This window comes from Thermobia domestica, chromosome 11, assembly GCF_964235325.1.
Source record: "Thermobia domestica chromosome 11, izTheDome1.hap1.1, whole genome shotgun sequence".
In the NCBI taxonomy this organism is placed as follows: domain Eukaryota; kingdom Metazoa; phylum Arthropoda; class Insecta; order Zygentoma; family Lepismatidae; genus Thermobia; species Thermobia domestica.
The window spans coordinates 260,470,854-260,491,663 of record NC_137464.1 but is presented as its reverse complement, the minus strand read 5'-3'; the positions used below and the strand labels follow the sequence as shown (position 1 = coordinate 260,491,663).

Below are 20,810 nucleotides of genomic sequence, written 5' to 3'. Positions count from 1 at the left end.
GAGGGCCAGGCAAATTAAAAATAAATAGATATAAACTTACAACGACGGAAAACTAAGAGAATGTGGGGAGTGCTGGATAATATGGGTTAACTCAACAAAAGTTACGTGCAATCTGAACGCTCTGAAATTACAGTTATGGTGTTCGAGTAGTAAGTAGTATCTCAAAGTGCTCTGTGACAGCCAGCTCTCGTGCCTATAGTAGGAATCCTTTCTCTTTCGCTTAAAAAATACACTTTCAAAGTACAGGGTGTTTAAAAAAGATTGGCTTGATTTTAAAAGTCCATATGTATTGATAAAAATATACTACAAAAATGAGATAAATTGCAAAATACAAAATCTTCAAGTCTTAGCTATGCTATTACAAATACTCTATGTATCCATCACCAGCAGCACGAACAATATCTAGACGATAGCTAAATTCGTCATAATCTTTACACAGTGCGAGGCCGACCTGGACTCTTACCTTTGCCCAAGCGTCATGTCTCTTCAAATTGACGATACCAACGACTAATATTTTTGGGTGCAGGCGGTTCAATGCGAAAGCACGCTTGACCGAAATCACCGAGTCAGTCTTTGCAAACTGCAGCACACAAAATGCTTTCTGTTGAGCGGACGCCATCTTACTCCTGACTGATTGCAAACTGAGAAGACGCGTTGACTAACATCTAACGGCGATTTTCTGAAACTCCAGTCCGCATCCATTCAAACAATACTTATTTCCTTGCCGGCACGTCCCATGTTCCGTAATTATTACCGTCCAAAATCAGGTCATTATTTTGATACACGCTGTACTGTAAATGGACGATTATTATGACCGCTCAGAGTGCAATTTCAGGAAACAACCCTCTGTTGAGTTTGCTCTTAAAGTCGGCGTGGCCAAATTATCCTCAGGCTGCTTCAAAGGAAGTGGAATACCATTGAAGTAACCCACGTGTTTCCCTGTTACATGAGAGGGATATTTCAATAAGTCCTTTTCAGCTGAAGGTGATCTTCTCGGTTGAGCTACTAGAAAAGAAAGCGAGATTGCATTTTTGTTTATCCTCTTGTACAGAAAGCGATATTCATACTTAGTCAACACGTTGTTTGATCTTTATAGCTTTATATTTATATGCTGAATAACTTTAAGAGGACTAGTTTAATGTTTTTATGTTCGCCTATTATTAATATTGGTACACAACATAGTAACAAAATGTATCAATTTTTAATATAAATTCAGCAATCGTAACAACGCGTGCCGTCGACACCAGCTCATGATGACTTGTTTGGAGTGTTATTTATGAATGCGGTTTGGGTAAATTTTCTGTTTGAGTACAAAGGAGGCCGGGTAGGGACGATTTGAATGTGGCAAGTACTACCTAGAACGCCTCATTCTGTATTTTATTCTTCTTATCCTGTGTACAATAGCCCAATTAGGACCTGAGCTGCTAACATTTCAATGTAACTACATAAAATATGCTTTTTTTCCCTAAAAATCTGCCCGGTACGAACGACCGTAACGTCCAAAAGGGAAATACTTTCACTGTTAAAGTTAAGTTTCGGTTCATGTATATTATGATGGTCTGCTACACTCTTCCTGTTACGTGTAGTGTTAAATTAGAAACAGATCGTTCATCTCTAATCGTGTACCAAATGAAATATACACGTGGTCCCCCATTTGACGATCACTGTTCTAGAGCCATACTAGCATCATAAAAGAACCAGCAATTCAGAGTTATTTCATTTTTATTTATTTTTATTTATTTATTTACTTCTTCTTCTTCTTCTTCTCCTTTTCTAATTACTCACACGTAGGCTATTATACCCATGCTTGTTTTCGTTTCAGATTTATTTCTGTCTTCATCTAGTCAAAACCTTAATGTAGGTTCTAAATCTAGTTACTTGTATAGAGAAGACACGAGTGATATTTGCAAGGACACTTATATAATCGACTTAATTTTTATTTTTACATGTGTATATAAAAGCTTTATAAAGTTGAAGGCGTCTCCTCCGCGGCTAATTCATTATTATTATTATTATTATTATTATTATTATTATTATTATTATTATTATTATTATTTTATTTTATTTTATTTTTTTTTTTTTAAATCATAGTACACCGTATTTCAAAAATAATGACCTGATTTTGGGCGGTAATAATTACGGAACATGGGACGTGCCGGCAAGGAAATGAGTGTTGTTTGAATGGACGTAGATTAGAGTTTCAGAAAATCGCCGTTAGATGTTAGTCAACGCGTCTTCTCAGTTTGCAGTCAATCAGAAGTAAGATGGCGTCCGCTCGACAGAAGGCGTTTTGTGTGATACAGTTTGCAAAGACTGAGTCACTGATTTCGCAAAGCGTGCTTTTTGTCGGCGTTTTGGCATTGATCCGCCTGCATCCAAAAACATTCGTCGTTGGTATCACCAATTTGAAGAGACAGGATGCTTGTGTAAAGATAAGTGTCCTAGTGGGCCTTGTACATCCGATGAAATGACGAATTTAGCTATCGTCTAGATGTTGTTCGTGCTACTGCTGGTGGACACACAGAGCATTTGTAATAGCATAGCTAAAACATTAAGATTTTGTGAGTGTATTGCAATTTATCCCATTTTTGTAGTATGTTTTTATCAATACATATGGACTTTTAAAATCAGGTCATTCTTTTTGAAACACCGTGTATTACTAAACTCAAAGATGAAACTTTCAAAATATTATTACCTAAAATTAACGATGAAATAAACAACATAATGTGTGAATAAGTTTTCATGGAATATTCTCATTTTCGTCTATTTGCTCACGCTATTAAATATTTCGATCATTTCTATGAATTTCTCCGTTGCTCTACGGTGTGTTAAGGTTTTATTTCATTCTCAGCTAAATTTTATGCAGCTATTTTTTACAGACCCTTGTTTTCTCAGTAGTTTTTGTGTCATTTTATAATCTTAATTTTTTTAGGCAGTGGTTGCAACGATTGCCTTTGGTTTAGGAATAGATAAGCCTGATGTGAGATTCGTCATTCATCATTCAATTTCTAAATCAATGGAAAACTTTTACCAGGTAAGTCATAGCAAGTCCTCGTCTTCGCTTTACTGAATTTGTTGTATTAGATGACAGCATGCAGTAATACAAAGCCTTAGTATATTAGGTAATAAAGGGGTTTTCTGTACTATTATACCTGTAAAACTAAGGATGGTGTATGGTAGGTTCGTTTTAATGGAAATTGATCACAGGAATGAGTGTTCACAATGAAAATAAAAGTTTCCGAACTTTCATTGATATATGTCGATTATTCATCTTATCGTTTCGGATCACGTTGGGTTTCTTCTTCAGCAAAAAGGATCAAAGGAAGGTTGAAATTGTTGGTGAAGAAACATAAGAATGAACTCTTACCTTGCACCACGAACTACATTTTTGTTGGGGGCGCGGTGGCTCAGTGGTAGAGCGTTCACCTCCGGTGCTTGAGGTCTCTGGTTCGATTCCAGGTCGCGCCGTGTGGACTTTGCGGTGGACAAACACCGTGCTCGTGGGTTTTCTCGGGGTTCTGCCGTTTCCTCCCACTTTCTTCATTCCACCATTTCATTCATTTCTTATCATCACTGTCTCCTTTAGCCTAACCGGCATAACCATGGGACGTAAAACTTAAAGATTTCATTTCATTTCATTTTACGTTTTTGTTTAAGATATTGTTTTCGTTATATTTCGGTCATGCCCGTGACCATGATCTCATGCATGTGTGATGTGAGTGAAATATAATTCCATTCAAAATAATGTTTAGATTACAAGGAATATTATTTTGAATGGGATTATAATGATAATTTTCGAGTGTTAGTTCGTGGTGCAATATGCGTGGTGTAGAAAAATGTTCTCTAAAGCATGTTTCAGTACTTAAAAACGTAAGCATATCATCTAGGTCCATTAAATTAAAAGCCGGTGGTTTCCATCTGATTACTGTCCTGAGGAAGATTGTTATATACTATGTTGCGTGTGTGAGTGAGTGCACTTACAACTGCAGGGTTCCTACTGGTTAGGGGAATCAAGGAAAGTCAGGGAAAAAGGTGCAGGTCAGGGAAATTCAGGGGAAAAGACTGGAAACCAGGGAAAGTAAGGGAAATTTTATAAAATATATTTTTTTAATATTAATTGTACACCATTTTCAGGTTAGCCAACCATTAATGATCACAATATGGAACGTTGCTCAGATTTTTATGGAAAGTAAGTGAAATTGATTGAGCAATTGATTACTATTTGTCTCTATAGAATAAATGTTCTCATAAATAAATATTCACCGTTATTTATTCCTTATTTATATATCAACGTCATAAAAGTCAGGGAATTTCCTGCCAAAGGTCAGGAAAAGTCAGGGAAATAGATTGCTCCAAATCAGTAGGAACCCTGAACTGCATTCCAACCCTTGTCCAAATCCCTAAATCCAGATTGAAATATAGTTATTGTTATAAGCGGTATGAATTACGACAGGAGAAACCTCAGCGTCCTCCACTACACACTTATTTTGGAGCAAAAGACTTCGTCGTTTCACAATAATCTTACATGCTCATGTTGCAGGTTTTTTGCTGCGGACTGTACACATTGTCACTAGTTTCCAACTTCTTGTCCTTTTTGTATGAATGAATGAATTCAGTTTAACGTCCAACGATTATACTGTTTAGACTAAGGGAGACGGATGATTAAGGCAAGAGAATGATGTTTTGGAATGAGAATGTGGGAGGAACTATCCCGAGAAAACTCATGGACACAATGTTGTCCACTACAAACTTGGGCGGGAATCGAACTAGGGACCCCATGTCCTCAGAGGTAAGTGCTCTACCATAGAGCCGCCATGTTCCTGGTTCGTCCTTTTGTGTCACACAAGCTTGATTCATCTTCACAACGAACTTATTAATAGAGCGGCTTCCTCTAGTGCTAGGGATCCCTGCCTCAGTTTCAGGTCAGATGAGTTTGTGGTGAACACACCGTGTCCGTGGGTTTTCTCGGAGGTTCGTCCGTTTCCTCCCGCTTTCTCATTCCACCAATTGTTTCATAATCATTTATTTTCATTAACCATCTGGCCCCTTTAGCATAAAGATAATAACCGAGAGACATCAAATTAAAATATTTTTCAACCTGGTTTCTTAATGAACTTTCTACATTAATGCTAGTGTTTCGAGTACATTCTAATTAATGCTAGTATTAACCCTTTGATAATTTCCTCCCGGCCGTTCCATCTTTTCGAATTATTGAAGTTATAACCGCTTTCCGGGATCTGTCCGTTATCCTGCCAATGAGTATTTTTAGGAGACCTGGCTAAGACGTTGAAGGATATCTCCATAAAGGGAGTACAAAATTTTTCCCAAATTGCCCGCCGGTATCAATAACGAGATGAGCATTAGGCACCGAGAGGTTCGGATGTCTCGTCTCGAAAACCTCACGGGCCGCGGTGGCTCAGTGGTAGAGCGTTCACCTCTGGTGTTTGGGGTCCCGGATTCAAACCCTGCTCCCGCCAAGTGAACTTTGTGGTGGACAAACACCGTGTGCGTGGGTTTTCTCGGGGTTCTCCCGTTTCCTCTCACCTTCCTCATTCCACCGTTTCATTCATCTCTCATCATCACCGTCTCCTTTAGCGTAACCAGCATAATTGTGGGACGTAAAACTCAAAAATTTCATTTGATTTCATTTTTCGAAAACCTCACGGTCGATCAGACGGTCACTCAGACCACAACGCACACAAATATCACTTATGCATGTAACAAAAACACACTGGATAAAACGACACTGTGCTTATTTATTAAAATACTATTAAAAAAATAACGTATTAGAAAAACAACCACAACACTCAACACTGAATATATATATATATATATATATATATATAATTATTTTCGCTAATAAAATCACACTTCGCTTTTTCACTACACTATAGCCCTTTATCACTTGTATATATATCTCTATGGAAGATTATGATTGGGATTCCACTATAAATGTTTTTCTCACACCGTTAATGCACATCGAGAATTAGCACTGTGTGTGTGTGTGGGGGGGGGGGGGTCGCCGGGATAATCCCGCGAAGTAACTTGTTGCTGCTGAACAAATCCATAGATGTCGACGTTAGTCTCTCTCAAGAAAATGTAGACAGTTGCCAAAATAGAATAAAAATGTTGGAGGGCACGTTTACAACTGATACGTACTGGGTTGGCGAACTCGGGACTTCACTAATTGAGGCTAGCCGTTAACTACGTCCTTCACCGGCTAATAGCGTGTGCCCCTTAAAATAATGTTATACTCGATGCCACTGACGTGGTGTCTTCTTATATGTACGAAGTAACACTCCTCGAACTCAGAGGTTCGACGTACAAGCTGCACTGACCGACTGTCAATGTTGGCAGTTCATTCCAAAGAGCACTCAGATTAAATCACCTGTATGTACATGGAAATAGAATATAAAAAAGAATTGACGTTAATTTTAGTCCACTGGCCACGACGCACAAGACATTGCGATAACTTGATTGTGGGAACATTTAGATAACGAACTGGCAAAGCGATGTGGTTGTCGTTATCTAATGGCCTAGCGCTCAGACACCTGGTGTGTAATATTTCCATAAATGATTGGAAAATACACGTGATTCAGTTCCAGATAACTATAGAAGTTAGTTTTTGCATATTAGTATGTAAGGAAGAAACACTGAGATCCTTTGTCGCTCACTAAAATATTCTTACCACAAAGCAACGTTTTAGATATATATAATATATGAGTGAACGATAAAAGACTCCTTTGTCCTGTTGCGTGGGAAGAAAAATAGTTCCCATCGAAGAAAAGAAGTTCCCATCGTATAAATCGAAAAATAATTAGTCTTTTCGAAATATACAGAGCGTCCACAAAAATACAGTAATATAAGTATATTTATACTATGGTGCCAAAAGTCAGTGGACATCCGGTACTGTTGGTTCGAAAGGGACCACGTGTATAACTAATAGGATATCAGGCTTTCTTTTACTTGAATTACAATGTTTTCCCTTCGGGGTAGGCTAACCACTAAGTTCTAGTATACTGTTGGCGGAATTGTGCTCCATTCCTCCTGTAGCACGGTGAACAGTGCACGTATGGTTATTGGTCAAGTGGGTTTGGCATGCAACCGACGCTTCAATTTATCCCAAAGATGTTCTATAGGGCTCAGGTCGGGGCTTTGAGCCTGCCGGGCAAGCACTTCCACCTGAGTATTGTCAAACCACAACTTAGTGACTCGTGTTGTGTAAACAGGAGCATTATCGTGTTGATACAGAAAAGGGCCTGTCCCAAACTGTTTCCATAGTATCGGTAGCGTGCTATTGTCTAAAATATCTTCGTACACACCAGAAGTCATCGACCCGTCTATTGAAACTAACGGACCCAATTTAAACCAGGAGAAACAGACTCAAACTATGATACCATCACCAGTAAATTTCATGGTTGACACAATATACTCCGGTAAGTACCTTTCTTCAGGCATTCATCAGGTCCATACACGCCCATCAGAGTAGCAGAGCTTGTATTGATTCATCACTCCATATTACATTCTTTCATTGCTCCAAAGTCCAATTACGGTGCTCTTTGCACCATTGCAAACGCCTCCGCGCATTAGTGCGTGTGATTTGGAGCTTCCTGGCAGCAATACAACCATGAAAACCAAGTGCTATCACCTCTCAGTGGATAGTCTGTCACTGTCCAGTGTCTATGAGCTGAGACGGAAGTCGTCTGTAGCCTCTGACAAAGATGTCTGCCGGTTGTTTCGCACAGCACCCTTCAGGGTTTTCCGGTCTCAATTACGTATTTTCTTGGGCTTACTAGAGCGCGAGACTTCGGTTCAGTAGTTCCATGGCGTTTCCACTTGACTGTGAGATCGCTGACTGTGGACCGGGGCACGTTTAGCTGCTGAGAAATATCTCTGACCGTATGTCCAAATTTATGGGTACCTACAACCATGCCCCTTTCGAATGCATTTAACTTGTTTCTTTGACTCATCGTGCCAGACAAACGGGTTTGATGCTCCAGCATTTCTGCCTTCACTGATATAGTGTCGGTGAGGTGTATTGGTGTCCCTGACTTACGTCATTCTGGGATCGTTTACTTGATGTGTCTGGTGACTGTCGGCAACATGGTGTATAATAACAACGTTTAATTCATTATACTATCTTGCAATCTCCATGAAATGGAGTGAATGTACCTTTATCGAGAGTGAGAAGCGATTTAGGTAGTTCTTGGTTCATGTAGGAAAGAACCGGCATAACCGTGGGACCTAAAACTCAAAGATTTCATTTCATTTTCATTTAGGAAAGACTGAGAAGCGTCTACAACTCCAGTAAATTGGAACTTGCGTTTTTGACTTTTGGAGCCAGAAGGTTGTATATTTTAGAAATATTTTCCTTGACCTTATCGTTACTAGGGCAAGGATAGAGACTTCAGTAAATCCATGATAAAATGTGTAAGTAAATGCGTTTTATGAACGAAAACTTTAAATAAAAACAACTAGAGAATGTTACTGGAAGAATAACATAAAAAAAAAATACAAAAAGAAAAACAGTTTTATTAGATCAAATTTGTATTACACATATAGTTTATTTTCTTGTACAGGAAAGCGGCCGCGCTGGACGGGACGACAAATCAGCAGATTGCATTGTATTTTACCGATTTGGAGATGTTTTTCGTCTAAGTACAATGGTTTTCACGCAGCAGACAGGATTGGAAAATTTGTACGGAATGGTGGCGTATTGTTTGGACTCCTCGAGGTACGCTTATATAATTCGAAACTAGAAGAAGTACACTCACTGGCCAAAAAAGAAAGAAGCACCAAGAGGAAATGAAATGAAACTTAATGAGTTGCAAAGTCATATAACTTTATTGTAATGATTACAATATCAGATCAATCTGATAACAGGTTTGGTTATACGAGCGAAATGCGTGTTGCATTTCAGAAATTTGTAGCACCAACTCGGGCACAGATACATGCTTTGATGAAACTTGGAAGTGAATTGTAAAGTCGTCGCATCGTTGCTTGAAACAAGTCAGTTCATAGCTGCTGCAACTGCACCTCGAGATCTTGCTCATCGGAGTTGGCATCTGAGTATTGGTTGGCGTTGCTATTGCAGTTGGGAAGAGATCAGGTGGCGTTGCTGTCCAAGGAAGACTTTCAACATGGCGTACACAGTCCATAGACGCGCGTGCCGTATGTGGCTAAGCGTTGTCTTGTTGAAAGATTGTACCAGCGTGCTCTCGCTGGAAGGATAACACATGTGGACACAGAATCTCACTCATGTATCACCGTGCCGGAACGATTCCGCGGATTACTATGAGAGCTGCCCGAAAGTCATACGTGATGGCTTCCCATACCATGATGTCAGGAGTAACGCCTGTGTACCGTTCCACAATAATGACTGGATGTAATGTATTTCCCTGGCGCCGCCATAAACGCAGAGAATTCGATGCTACCCAATTGGAAGACCACTCCATACGCTGTTGTTTATGCACTGGGTTATTGTAACCTACGCAGGGGACGGTGTATCCGCAATCCAGCTGATACTAATCGTCGAGACATGGTGCGACATGACACAGGGTGTTACAGTGAGTCCACTACCTTGTGTGTGAATAGCAGGCATAAACATTAAGGTTTCACGCACAATTCTTCCGCGTTGTGGCCTGTTGGTCGATTGGAACCTTCACGTCGTGCGTTGGTGCCTTCACGTATTCACTGGCCCTAAAATCGGACCACAGTGACATTGGACTGCTCCACATGTCTAGCATTGGCACAAAATGCTCAGCTGGCTTCGTGCAAACTTACGTTATACTCCCTTTCTAACGCCCTCAGATATTGTTTAATTCGGTGACGAGGTATTATGCATGTTTCTTGATCTTCCTGCACTGTGGTGACTCATTCTCTCATGCTTCACAACTGACTGATACTGCGGCCATTTGCAATGTTCCTGATCTTTGAAACTAGTTGTTTTGTACACTCTTCTAGCGCTACACATCTACCGAATTATAGTTGAATTGGATGATTCCCTCTTGGTGCTGCAATATTTTTTTTTGTCAGTGAGTGTACATGAGAAACATTTTATTAAATGAAAAACAAATAAATCAATATAAAATTTATTTTTATTAACAATGGTATTTAACATTTATTTTTATTTGTCACTAACAGATAATTGCATTTGTAAGTGATTTAAAAGATAAGTTCAGAACAGTTAATCTAATAATTAATGTAACAACAGATGTTAATTGATAGAATTGCGTATTCAAAATGGTAAATTAATACTACAAATGCCATAATAAAATGGAATACAATATAGTTAATCTAGAATACAGTAAGTTACATAAAACTACATTCATTAGGTAAATTAATAGCATGCATTGATATAAATATGATGCGGGGTGTTCTCCCGTAAGTTTTCTCGGGGTTCTCCCGTTTCCTCCCACTTTCTTCATTCCACCATTTCATTCATTTCTCATATTCACCGTCTTCTTTAGCCTAACCGGCATAAGCGTGGGACGTTAGACTGAAAGATTTCATTTCATTCTTTCAAGGAAACGTGATAAATTTCAAAGCCAGTGTAGAATATTATTGACAAAGTGGATGAACAAGGCTTCTAAGAGAGATCTCTCAGGAATACCAAATATTTTCATTTCTACCAGAGAAAGATCCTAGACTAGCGAAAGAAAGGGAAGTTCGCAGCTTCGTATGAAATTTAGATGAAATTGTCGAAAGATTTTAATTTTAAATAGGATCGAATTTAAGTGCACTACTTTGCCTTTCTTTTAGGAGAAATGAAAACATTACTGTAAATAATTCAATGTTATGTTTTACTTACTGTTTGTAGTTGTTATTATTTTAAATCGATTTGTTGGGTTTTTGATTGCTGATGAATATATCTATATTAAGTTCTAAATTTTAGATCATAAATATTAACTTGAATATCAATAATGTGCTTTAGGCAAAAGAAAATGGATGTAGATGCAGATCGATTATCATGAAATAATTCTTCTAATGATGGAATGCAAGGGCACGGAAATACTTAGAGAGAACTTACACACACGATAAAAATTGTACAGTGTTTCAATTGCATTGAAGTGTGTTAGTACTGTTAAAAATTTAGTTTTTCTTACTTTAGATGTCGTCGAGAAGTGATAGCCCAACACTTTGATGAACAATGTGGTCCCAAAGACTGTAACAGGATGTGCGACCACTGCCGAGATCGCAGAGAACAAAAGACAGTGAATATTACTAAATATTGCCAGCATTTATATCAAATCTTGGAGCAGGCTGACAGTCATGATGTGAAAGTTACAGGTGAGGATTTCTATTTGGCTTTTAGGTATAAAAGTCTAGAATAGTATTCACAAACCAAGTCAGTATCTATATATTAAAATGCTAGAAAACTTTATATATGTTTGTAGCCAATCCTTTCGACAGTGAGTTCTTGGGAACCATAAGCTCTAGAAAGATGCCGTTAACACTGATCGATTGCAAATTTTGTGTAGATTGTTCAGTTCTAATTGGATATTTTTTTTAAAATGGTCGTTATTTCTTTAAGGGTACACTGGAAGTATTGAAACTTTAAAAAGCATCATGTTCTGCAAGTAATACATTCCGATACCACTCATTTGTACACGGGGTTAGTATATCTCTTCGGCGTTTTTTTCATGGCCAAATGAAAATGAAAAACGAAGGATAACCATTTCTCCAGTCTAAGATGAATCTTTGTTGTTTGGAGTGTTTTGCCCAATGAACATCATGTATCACTGACATAATTAATTGTGTGTGTAATGTATTTGCTTATTACATACTGCATGCAAGAAGAAAGAAAACACTGATCATACATGAATTAGAAACTCCAACCGGAAGTAGGCTCAAATCTTGCAAACGGTGCGAGATACTGAAAAAATAATCGAAAAAAAAATCTCCTATATGGTACCCTTGCCGATTTTTATCAAGACGTCTTTCATTTGTGTTCGTAAAGGGACATGTACAGATGTTGTGAGGAATGACAAGGAGATTCATGCTTATATGTGAATGATGCGCTGTCTAGAGAGCTCAGGTTCAGCTAGCAAATATAAAGTGTACTCCGTTGTCCACACTCTTAACGGGCATAGAGTAACAGCGTTCTTGCTGTGAGGTCGAGAGGTAAGTCCTGGGTTTGAATCTGTCCATAGTTTTAATAGTAAATTTCGCCTCATATTGTAATAGCGTTATCAGTTTCCAACTGTAAAATACATTTTCATCTCTCGTACCTTATTCGAATGTTACGCTCAAACCGCCTTTCCATAAAATATTCGAGAAAATAATCTGAGAAAAATAAAAATAACCACATAATGGAAATGAGACAGTATTGTGCCGGTGCTGTACCATTAGTTAATAGCTTAAGTAAGCATGTATTTGTTAATTGTCACTTTTGAAATTGTTAATAAACACGACTAGTTTATTAACAATTACACTAAAATTAGTGACCCTCAGCTGTGGCTGTTCCTTCACTCTAATTTATGCTTAGTACACTCGGAATTAATTGGCTCATACCTCATAATGAGCACCTTCATGAGATGGCAACATTGGACTTCCCAAGTTAGTAAACTTGACTTATTGAATGCAATAGGAACTTCAAGCATGTACGATTAGAATAATTTATGTATTTAATTAATTATCCGTCTTAGGAACTCTTGAGTTGATATCTTCGTCATGCAATATAAAACATTTCAATAACTGCCGTTTGTACCGGTAGTTTAATGTGTTTTTGCTCGACACAGAAAATAAATTTTAGTTTTTGTCTTATAAAATGTCTGATTAAAATGTCTCTATGCTACAAAATAAGTGATTATGTCACAATAATTTAAAGTGAATTTTAAACTGCAAATTTAGTATTTGTTTCACAGATTTTGGTAGTCTGTTAGTATGTATAGTTTTATTCCTCTGTGGTGTAACGAGTTTTGAGTTTTTGTTAGCCGAAAATCTTGCATACGAATATGATTTATAGTTTTAGTGTTGTGTTCGTTTACACTCCGAATTTAGTGAAAAATTTCGTTTCCACTAAATATGTTTGCAGATATATGAATGTGTCTGTTTCCAGAATATATATACACGGTGGTCTACTACTACTTTTTTTTTTCGGTTTTAGCTGTTAGAATTATGGTCGAAAATTAGTAACGAAAACTCACACGAAACGGTAAACAAAAAAGCAGTTTGGAATTTTATGGCTATTATAGTGCGCATGCGTTAAGAAAGAAAAACAGCACCTTTGCTTGATTCTTCTGCTTGTTTCTGTGTATTGAGTGCTCTCTCCTCTTTTCCCTTATACACGCTTCGTAAACAGGAAGAAGCAGCTAAACTATTTTCCTTCTCTTTCTCACGGCAACTTTTAACAACAAGCGGTCTCATAATTTACAACTTTATCAGTACAAGTAAACAAACAACAAAGTAAAAAAAAAAAAAGTGTGGTGTCATCTGCCTCTAGTTATATACAAATTGTTTTTAAATGTATTTACAACTATTTACACTGGTAGTCTTCGTTACATATTTGCGTGTAAAAACAGAATTTGGGGGACTTTGGAAGATTGCAACCTGCTTTTTCTCTTTGTTATTGATTTGACCTCCCTTAGAGAATAATCGCACACAAAGAATGGACATATATTGCTCTTCTGCTGGTCTAGTGCTTAGTGCAACAAGTCCTGGGACGCCAAATTAAAAAAAATAAAAATTCATTTCAAACGTTTAATAAAAATTGTGCAGGGAGAATGAATGGCAATCAAAATATGCGGTTAAATAGTGCGTGAAAGTTAATACATAGACTAAACCAAAGCCGTGCCGTGGAAAATCAGCGCCGGGGGCGAGAATATACGACGGCGCCCCCATACATATATTCCAAGCAATTTTTCCTTTTTTCTCCCGAATTTTTCGCCCCCTTACTTCGGCGCCCGGGGCCGTCGCCCCGCCCCACGGCATGGCCCTGGACTAAACATATAGAAGATACATTTCAACATACAATTATAATATGTAAATCTACATCTGAAAAGGACATAGTCATAATACTACTTGTTTTAGTGTCTTCCCCGAAATTTTGAAAAGTTGTTAAAATAAAATCTAAAATCACCACTTCCATATTCAGTCCCCACATAACCAAACATTATCAAACACTGAGGCGGATCCGCTGAAAATTTTAAAGCTGTTAAAAGAAACGCTAAAATTGCATTTTAATTTCTCCATTGCCGAAAAGTTTTCTGGAGAGGACCCCCGGACCCATCCCGAAATGAAATCCTGGCTACGCCACTGTGCATATATTAAATATAGTAAATATATATAGCACGATAGAATTTCCTACTAATCTATTAAATACAACTGTGTATCAGCAAGCCTATCTAACAAGTTTTGACATGTATTTCGAAGAATTGAACACTTTTCGAAAATATAGGTGATCTCATCCTGCGGGTGGCCATGCATACAGCAATAATCATACTTTAAGACGTGTTTTAAAAATTTAGCAAAAGCTACCAACAATTCTTATATTGTGGAAAACATAAGAAAATGACGTCTTGAATGCGTCATAATAATTATACATACCGTAGTTTCTTTGTCAATTTGGCCTTACAAGAATTGACTTTCGAAACTTTTTTTTTTTTTTTTTAATTTAAGGTTAAAATAATAGAACGTACTTACTCTGTATGTTAATATAACTGAATAAAACGTAACACCTGCGTATATAATTTCTTATGAAAAGTTACCCGTTACTAAAGGCATACTTGAAAATGAATGAATGAATATTAGGATTAGGAATTAGATTTCTGGGCTGTCGGCATCTAACAAAGGAGCATTCAGATTTGGTGAATTCAATTTCTGAAAATGGTTGCCAGCACTGGATTCAGCACCAAAAGAAACAGAAAGAGAGGATATTTATTGGCAGACAGTATACAGAATGGGAGATAAGTGAGGGCAAAGTGCGAAGATAGAACATAGAAAATGTCTTGAAATGCCATGTTAACTTTGAAACAAGTAAAAGAATTGAGGTCAAATGTTGGATATGAGGAGTGCGTGTAGAGCTCCACTGAATACGTGTAATGTGAATCATGGGGACATCTAAAAAGCCGCCATCTTGGGATTGGCGCAAAAAGAACATATGGAAAAGGGTCTATGTGGCATATTGCTCTTGACGCACACCGTTTATTGAAATCAGTAGTGGCTAATACAGTTCGAAACCTCTGTAACAGGAGGCGTTCCACGCTATGTCAATGCAGCAATACTGTCGTAAAGTGACGTGAATGAGGAACAGCTACAAACTTGATTTAGGTCACTTTTCAGCCAACAAACCTCCCGACCCACTGATGGTTGCACGTCACTCATACAAGCGTTGGATGTGTTCTTCTTCCGTCCGTATAAGAATTTCGTAAAATATTAGTTGACATCGTTTTTCTGTCACCAGACTTCAAAATATGACAACGGGACAACTTCATTAACTTGCAATCACTCATCCACTTCCAGTTTACAGCACCAAAGTTTCAAGCTATGATTAAATATGCTTTCTATAAAATTGGATATTTGCAAACAATACCTGGTGCATTCATGACCTCTGTCGACTACTGCTTCAATTTTAATACCGGAGTCAGCTATGACGAGCCCTATTGTCCATCTTTATCATTTTCAAATGTGTCCACTGTTGTCTCCATTTTTGTATCAACCACACAATTATTCTTAAGGTCCATAATAGTTAAATTAAACAAAGGTTTCAAACTGTATTGGCCACTATTTATTTCAATAGACGGTGTGCGTCAAGAGCCATATGTCACATGACCCTATATTCTTTTTCTAATTCCAACATGGCGGTTTTTCAGATGTTCCCCGCAATTCACATCAAGTCTATTCAGTGAAGTTCTACATGAATTCCTCATATCTAACATTTGACCTCAATCCTTTTACCTGTTTCAAAGTTAACATGGCATTTCTAGATATTTTCTATGTTCTATCTTCGCACTTTGCCCTCACTTATCTCCCACCCTGTATACGGTCTGCCACTAAACACTCTGTTTTTCTCTGTTTCTTTTGGTGGTGAATTCAGTGCTAGCAATCATTTTCAGCTATTGAATTCACCAAGTCGGAATGTTCCCTTGTAAGGTCATTTAGCCGTCATGTATATGAGGGTTTGCGTCCCGCAGCGAGCACACAGGAAGGAAGAGTTGTGGGACCATTATAATAGGTACCATTCCGGCATTTGCCTGGTATGAATAAGAGAAACCCAGGAAAAAACTCATTCAAGAGGTTACACTTTTTTGACCGAGTGTCTGAACCGGGAACCGAACCCGGGACCACTCGCACCGAAGGCGAGAATGTTAGTGATTACGCCACGCGGGGCCACGAATGAATGAATGAGAAAATGAATTCATCATAAGGGTGTGTTAGTGGTGTTGAGGGTGTGTAGAATACTCTCTGAATATAATATTTATTTTTACAACTGCAGCATTAAATTAAAAAAATATTTGCTTATGCCCGGAAACTCAATACAAACTATTCATTTACTTGTTAGGGAGAGGCCAAACTCTCCTTGTGGAGTCCATGGATATACCTGTATTGCAATATGTTATGTGTACTTGACGACCGAGAGTAGCAGTCATCTTAACGGCACCATAGCCACTAGGCCTGGGCTCACACGCATTGGGGGCCCCGCGAGCAGAACGGCATGTATTAGGAGCAAAATTTAGTCATAGGGACCACAACACATTTGTTTGCTCTGGGCCTAATATGCTCTTAAAACGGCAGTGGAGAGTAAAGTAGACGGCACTAGCGTGGGACCCGATTGGGAACAATCGGTCCAATCGGCTTAAGGCCGGCCCTGATTGGTATAATGCAAAGCCTTCTTTTCATAATTTCAAATAAACAGGGATACAGGAATCTCCTTTCTTTTCTATCCTTTTCTTGAAAGTAAATAAGTTCACGTTGTTTCCGGGACTTCCAGTTTCAACACAGGACTAGGAAAGAATATTGTACATTTCTTAGAATGCTAAATCGATTCGATTTTTTTTTTTTTTTTTTTTGGCTCAGACCCGCTGTTAGATCCGGTATCTGAAAATTAAAACCGGAACGGGTTATCATCCTTGCCATTTCTTTTCTATGTATTTATTTTTTATATTCATTTTGGTATTGGAAAAGGGAGCAGGAAAACGGGGAACAGAAAAGGTGGGGAAAGAAAACCACAGCACACAACACAAAAACAAAAAGAAGAAAAAAAGAACAACAAAACTAAATTATGAAAAATAAACTTTTCTATCCTAGTGCTATATTCATTTGACATTGTCTCCTGCCTTTCTAACTAGCTCGTGTCTACTTAATTACAGTAAACACCTATTCTTATAATAAAATTACTGTAACTAAACTGTCTAACCTAACCTGATCTTGTCTTATCTCATATCTCCAAGTTAACCTAATCCTATTCCTTAGACCTAATCTAATCTCGTTCGAAGCATTATATTGTTTAATACACTAGCTATGGTTACCTATTCTTCTGTTTATTAGTATTTAATAGTGATCATTACTTGGTTTATTAATATTTTTTTTATTATGCTTTTTAATTAATTTATTTATCTTTTTTTTTTTATTTTCTTCTCGAGGAAAATGCTTTTTGCTGTCTCTTATCACAGGATTAGGAATTAGGTTTCTGGGCTTTCGGCATGGATGGCCACGTTAGCCCGTGGGGTGCTGACTGCCACAGCCAATTATTGGTGCTGATTGCCACGACTGGCGCTGATTGCCAATATCAAGGTGCTGATTGCCACGATGGCGTGCTGACTGCCACGAGCCTGAGAGAAAGTTGCTAGACGTAACATTACCGGACGCCAAGAAGCATGAAAGAAACGTGATGAACCTTAGGTTCGTGTTGTTTAGACCAACTCCTAACAAAGGTAAACAGGTCTCTGTATGTACACTCATGTCCAAAATTATTGTCGCATGACTTTAAATATGTTGTTCTAGTAATATAATTTGATAACGAATTCGCCCGGTATTTCTTATAATGTTAGTATATGTATAATCGGCAAAGACAAATATGTGGTAAATTTCATGTCAAAAGAACAGTAAATAAGAAAATGAAAGGAAAATAAAATTTTCTTGCCCTTTTAGTTTCATTTTATTTTACTCATTATGATTTTCGTATTTATAATTCTTTTCCTATGAAATTTACCACAAATATACATTTCCTGATTATACACATAGTATCAGTATTAAAAGTACTCTGCAAAATCATTATCAAATTATATTCTTACAAGAAGGCAGTTATAGATATGCGACAATAATTTTGGACATGAGTGTACTTTCAGTTTTGTCGGAGCGATGCGTACAAAATTAATACGATTTATGTGTTCTCACTTGAACTCCCTATGTCAGCACGAACTGTGTACAGCTGCGCAAATTGTTTCGAGTAGCTCTTGAAAGTTCCATCAAAAAAAGCACTGCTGGCTGTCCCTCACAAGGGAAGTGCAAGAGAAAGCACTCGCCTGCAAAGAAACTAAGGATGCCATTTGAACCACCAATTCATGATGATTACAACAAGCTTATAAAATTCCTGTACGGTTGAGAACGGTTCGAGATATTCAACTTGGAAGTTTATATGAGAAAATGAGGATATGCGCATTTATACGCGTTAAGTACAACATAATTAGTAACGAATATTGACATACGAATTGAAAGCTATCGGAAGTAACAGAAAAAAAGTGTTTCGCAATAACTAACGGGTTTGTTAGATACAATTAGTTATTACATTGTTCACAATAACCATAGGTTAGAGATGAAAATTGATCACTGTTGTTCTTCTGTTTTATGAAGAAATGACTCCCTTGCACCATGAACATTTTATATGTGCAATTGCGTTGCATCCGTCAAGGGAACACTTCGCAGAACCGAAGCAAAAAGCAAATTCGACAAGTGATTCAAAAGTTATAGTCAAAATTTGTTTATAACCTGCCTTGTAGAACGCAAACTGAAACAATCCAATGTATCGCGGTGATCGGAAGTTATTCGTATGGACACGAACTTTAATTGTTTGATTGGTACATCATAACGTCCGGATGAAGTAGTTTCATACTATGTACAAATCTCCTGCCATAATCTGTGATTGATCGGAATCAAAACACATCAAATGGTTGCACAAATTGTGTGCAATTCTTTGGTATCTTCTCAACCATTACGTCTTTGCCATCCGTCATGCAACTTGTAATGGACAATTTGTCTGTGAATGGACCGCAGTGATCAAGCAATAGCAAGTTCAAACCATTAGGCTTCGCTATGGGAGAGAATACTTAACGCGCTGAAACGTGCATCCACTCACTTTCTCATACAAACTTCCAAGCTGAATATCTCGAACAGTTCTCAACGTACAGGAGTTTTATTACCTGTTGTAATCAGCATGAATTGGTCCTTCAAATCACATGCTTATTTCTCTGCAGGCGAGTGCTTTCTTCCGAACTTCTCTCGTCAGCTGGCTTCAGACCATCATATCCATTAAATAATACAATAAAACAATTAATATAAACAATGAAATGTGCAAATTGTACATATAACAGAAAAGACAATCCCTTTATAAACATCCAAGTGTATGTCGTTCCACTTAGTTAGCAACTTTATAACTTATAGGAAGCCACATAGATTTGCTGTGATGATTACTAAATTAATCCCTACTAAATTAATTAATAATCATAAATTTAGTATGAGGGATTAATTCCTCTCTTTCCAAATACAGTTTCTCCCAGGCTCGTGGCAGTCAGCACCATCACATTTGCAATCAGCGACAGTCGTGGTAATCAACACCAATAATTGGCTGGGGCAGTCAGCACCCGTGGCAATCAGCACCTATCCCGTTAGCCCGTCACGTATGAGGGATGACGTTTCTAGGCGATCACACTATCCGGGGAAAGGGAAGAAGGAAACGGCATGGGACCTATATGTTAGGTACCATCCCAGCATTTGCCTGGTGTGAATGAGGAAAGCCTCAATCAGGATGGCTAGCCTGTGAAAGCTTTTACACTTTTTCGACCGAATGTCTCCACCGAGAACAGAACCCTGGACCGCTCGCACAAAAGGCGAGTGTTAGCGACTACGCTATGCGAGGCACTCCTACAATTCTTGCGTAGAAATTACCTTGAATTTCTCAACTTTGTTGAGTGGTTGTCACTTGTAGTCAGTGCGAATTAATTTATTTGACCAGGGGGAGGGGACAGAACTCACTTTCTATTTAGTACAGAAAAATGAGAAATTTAAGGGAGACTTCTATTTCTCAGAGAGGGGGGAGAATTCCCCGGGATCCTCCACGCAATTCACACATTGCTTGTAGCTGCTCTTTGTAAAGGCTTGATTTGTAGTGTGGAGGCCGGAAATTTTTGCGTTCTATATATATATATATATATATCAAGAAAGTTCTGTCCTGTTTGTGGAGGTCTGTGTTCCATTGGCCCTCATACCGTGAGTTGAATGCGAATGGAGATAAGGCGAAAGTCAGTTGTTGGTGTGGGTATATCCAACGTACTACGTAGTTGTGGCAGTTCAGTTACACCGTGAACTTGCGTAAGGACAGAGTGAACATGGGACCTCCATAGATTGTCATAAGGGCATGTAAGCTGTACGAGTTCAAACTGGGGTCAAACGCCGCTGCAGCAGTGCGAAAGATATGCCAGGCCTTTGGTGAGGGTGTCGTGATTACTACCTGGACAGTGCAGCGGTGGTTTTGCAAGTTTAAGAACAGTGACGAAACATTCGAAGACGCACCACGTGCCGGAAGACCAACACAAGTGCAAAATGAAGATCTTCAGGCACGAATTAAAGCGAACAGTGGCCAGACATGTGAGGAA

General features: G+C 38.2%; 1 protein-coding gene across 1 annotated transcript in view; it reads left to right on the top strand.

Moving 5' to 3' along the window:
- Positions 1-20,810, top strand: part of LOC145664992 (ATP-dependent DNA helicase Q1-like) — a 69,138-nt gene that overhangs the window by 28,208 nt on the left and 20,120 nt on the right. Inside the window, exons 8-10 of the mRNA XM_081732173.1 lie at positions 2,933-3,034; positions 8,580-8,734; positions 11,111-11,289. Coding sequence (XP_081588299.1) covers positions 2,933-3,034; positions 8,580-8,734; positions 11,111-11,289 — 436 coding nt within the window. The remainder of the gene's footprint in view (positions 1-2,932; positions 3,035-8,579; positions 8,735-11,110; positions 11,290-20,810) is intronic.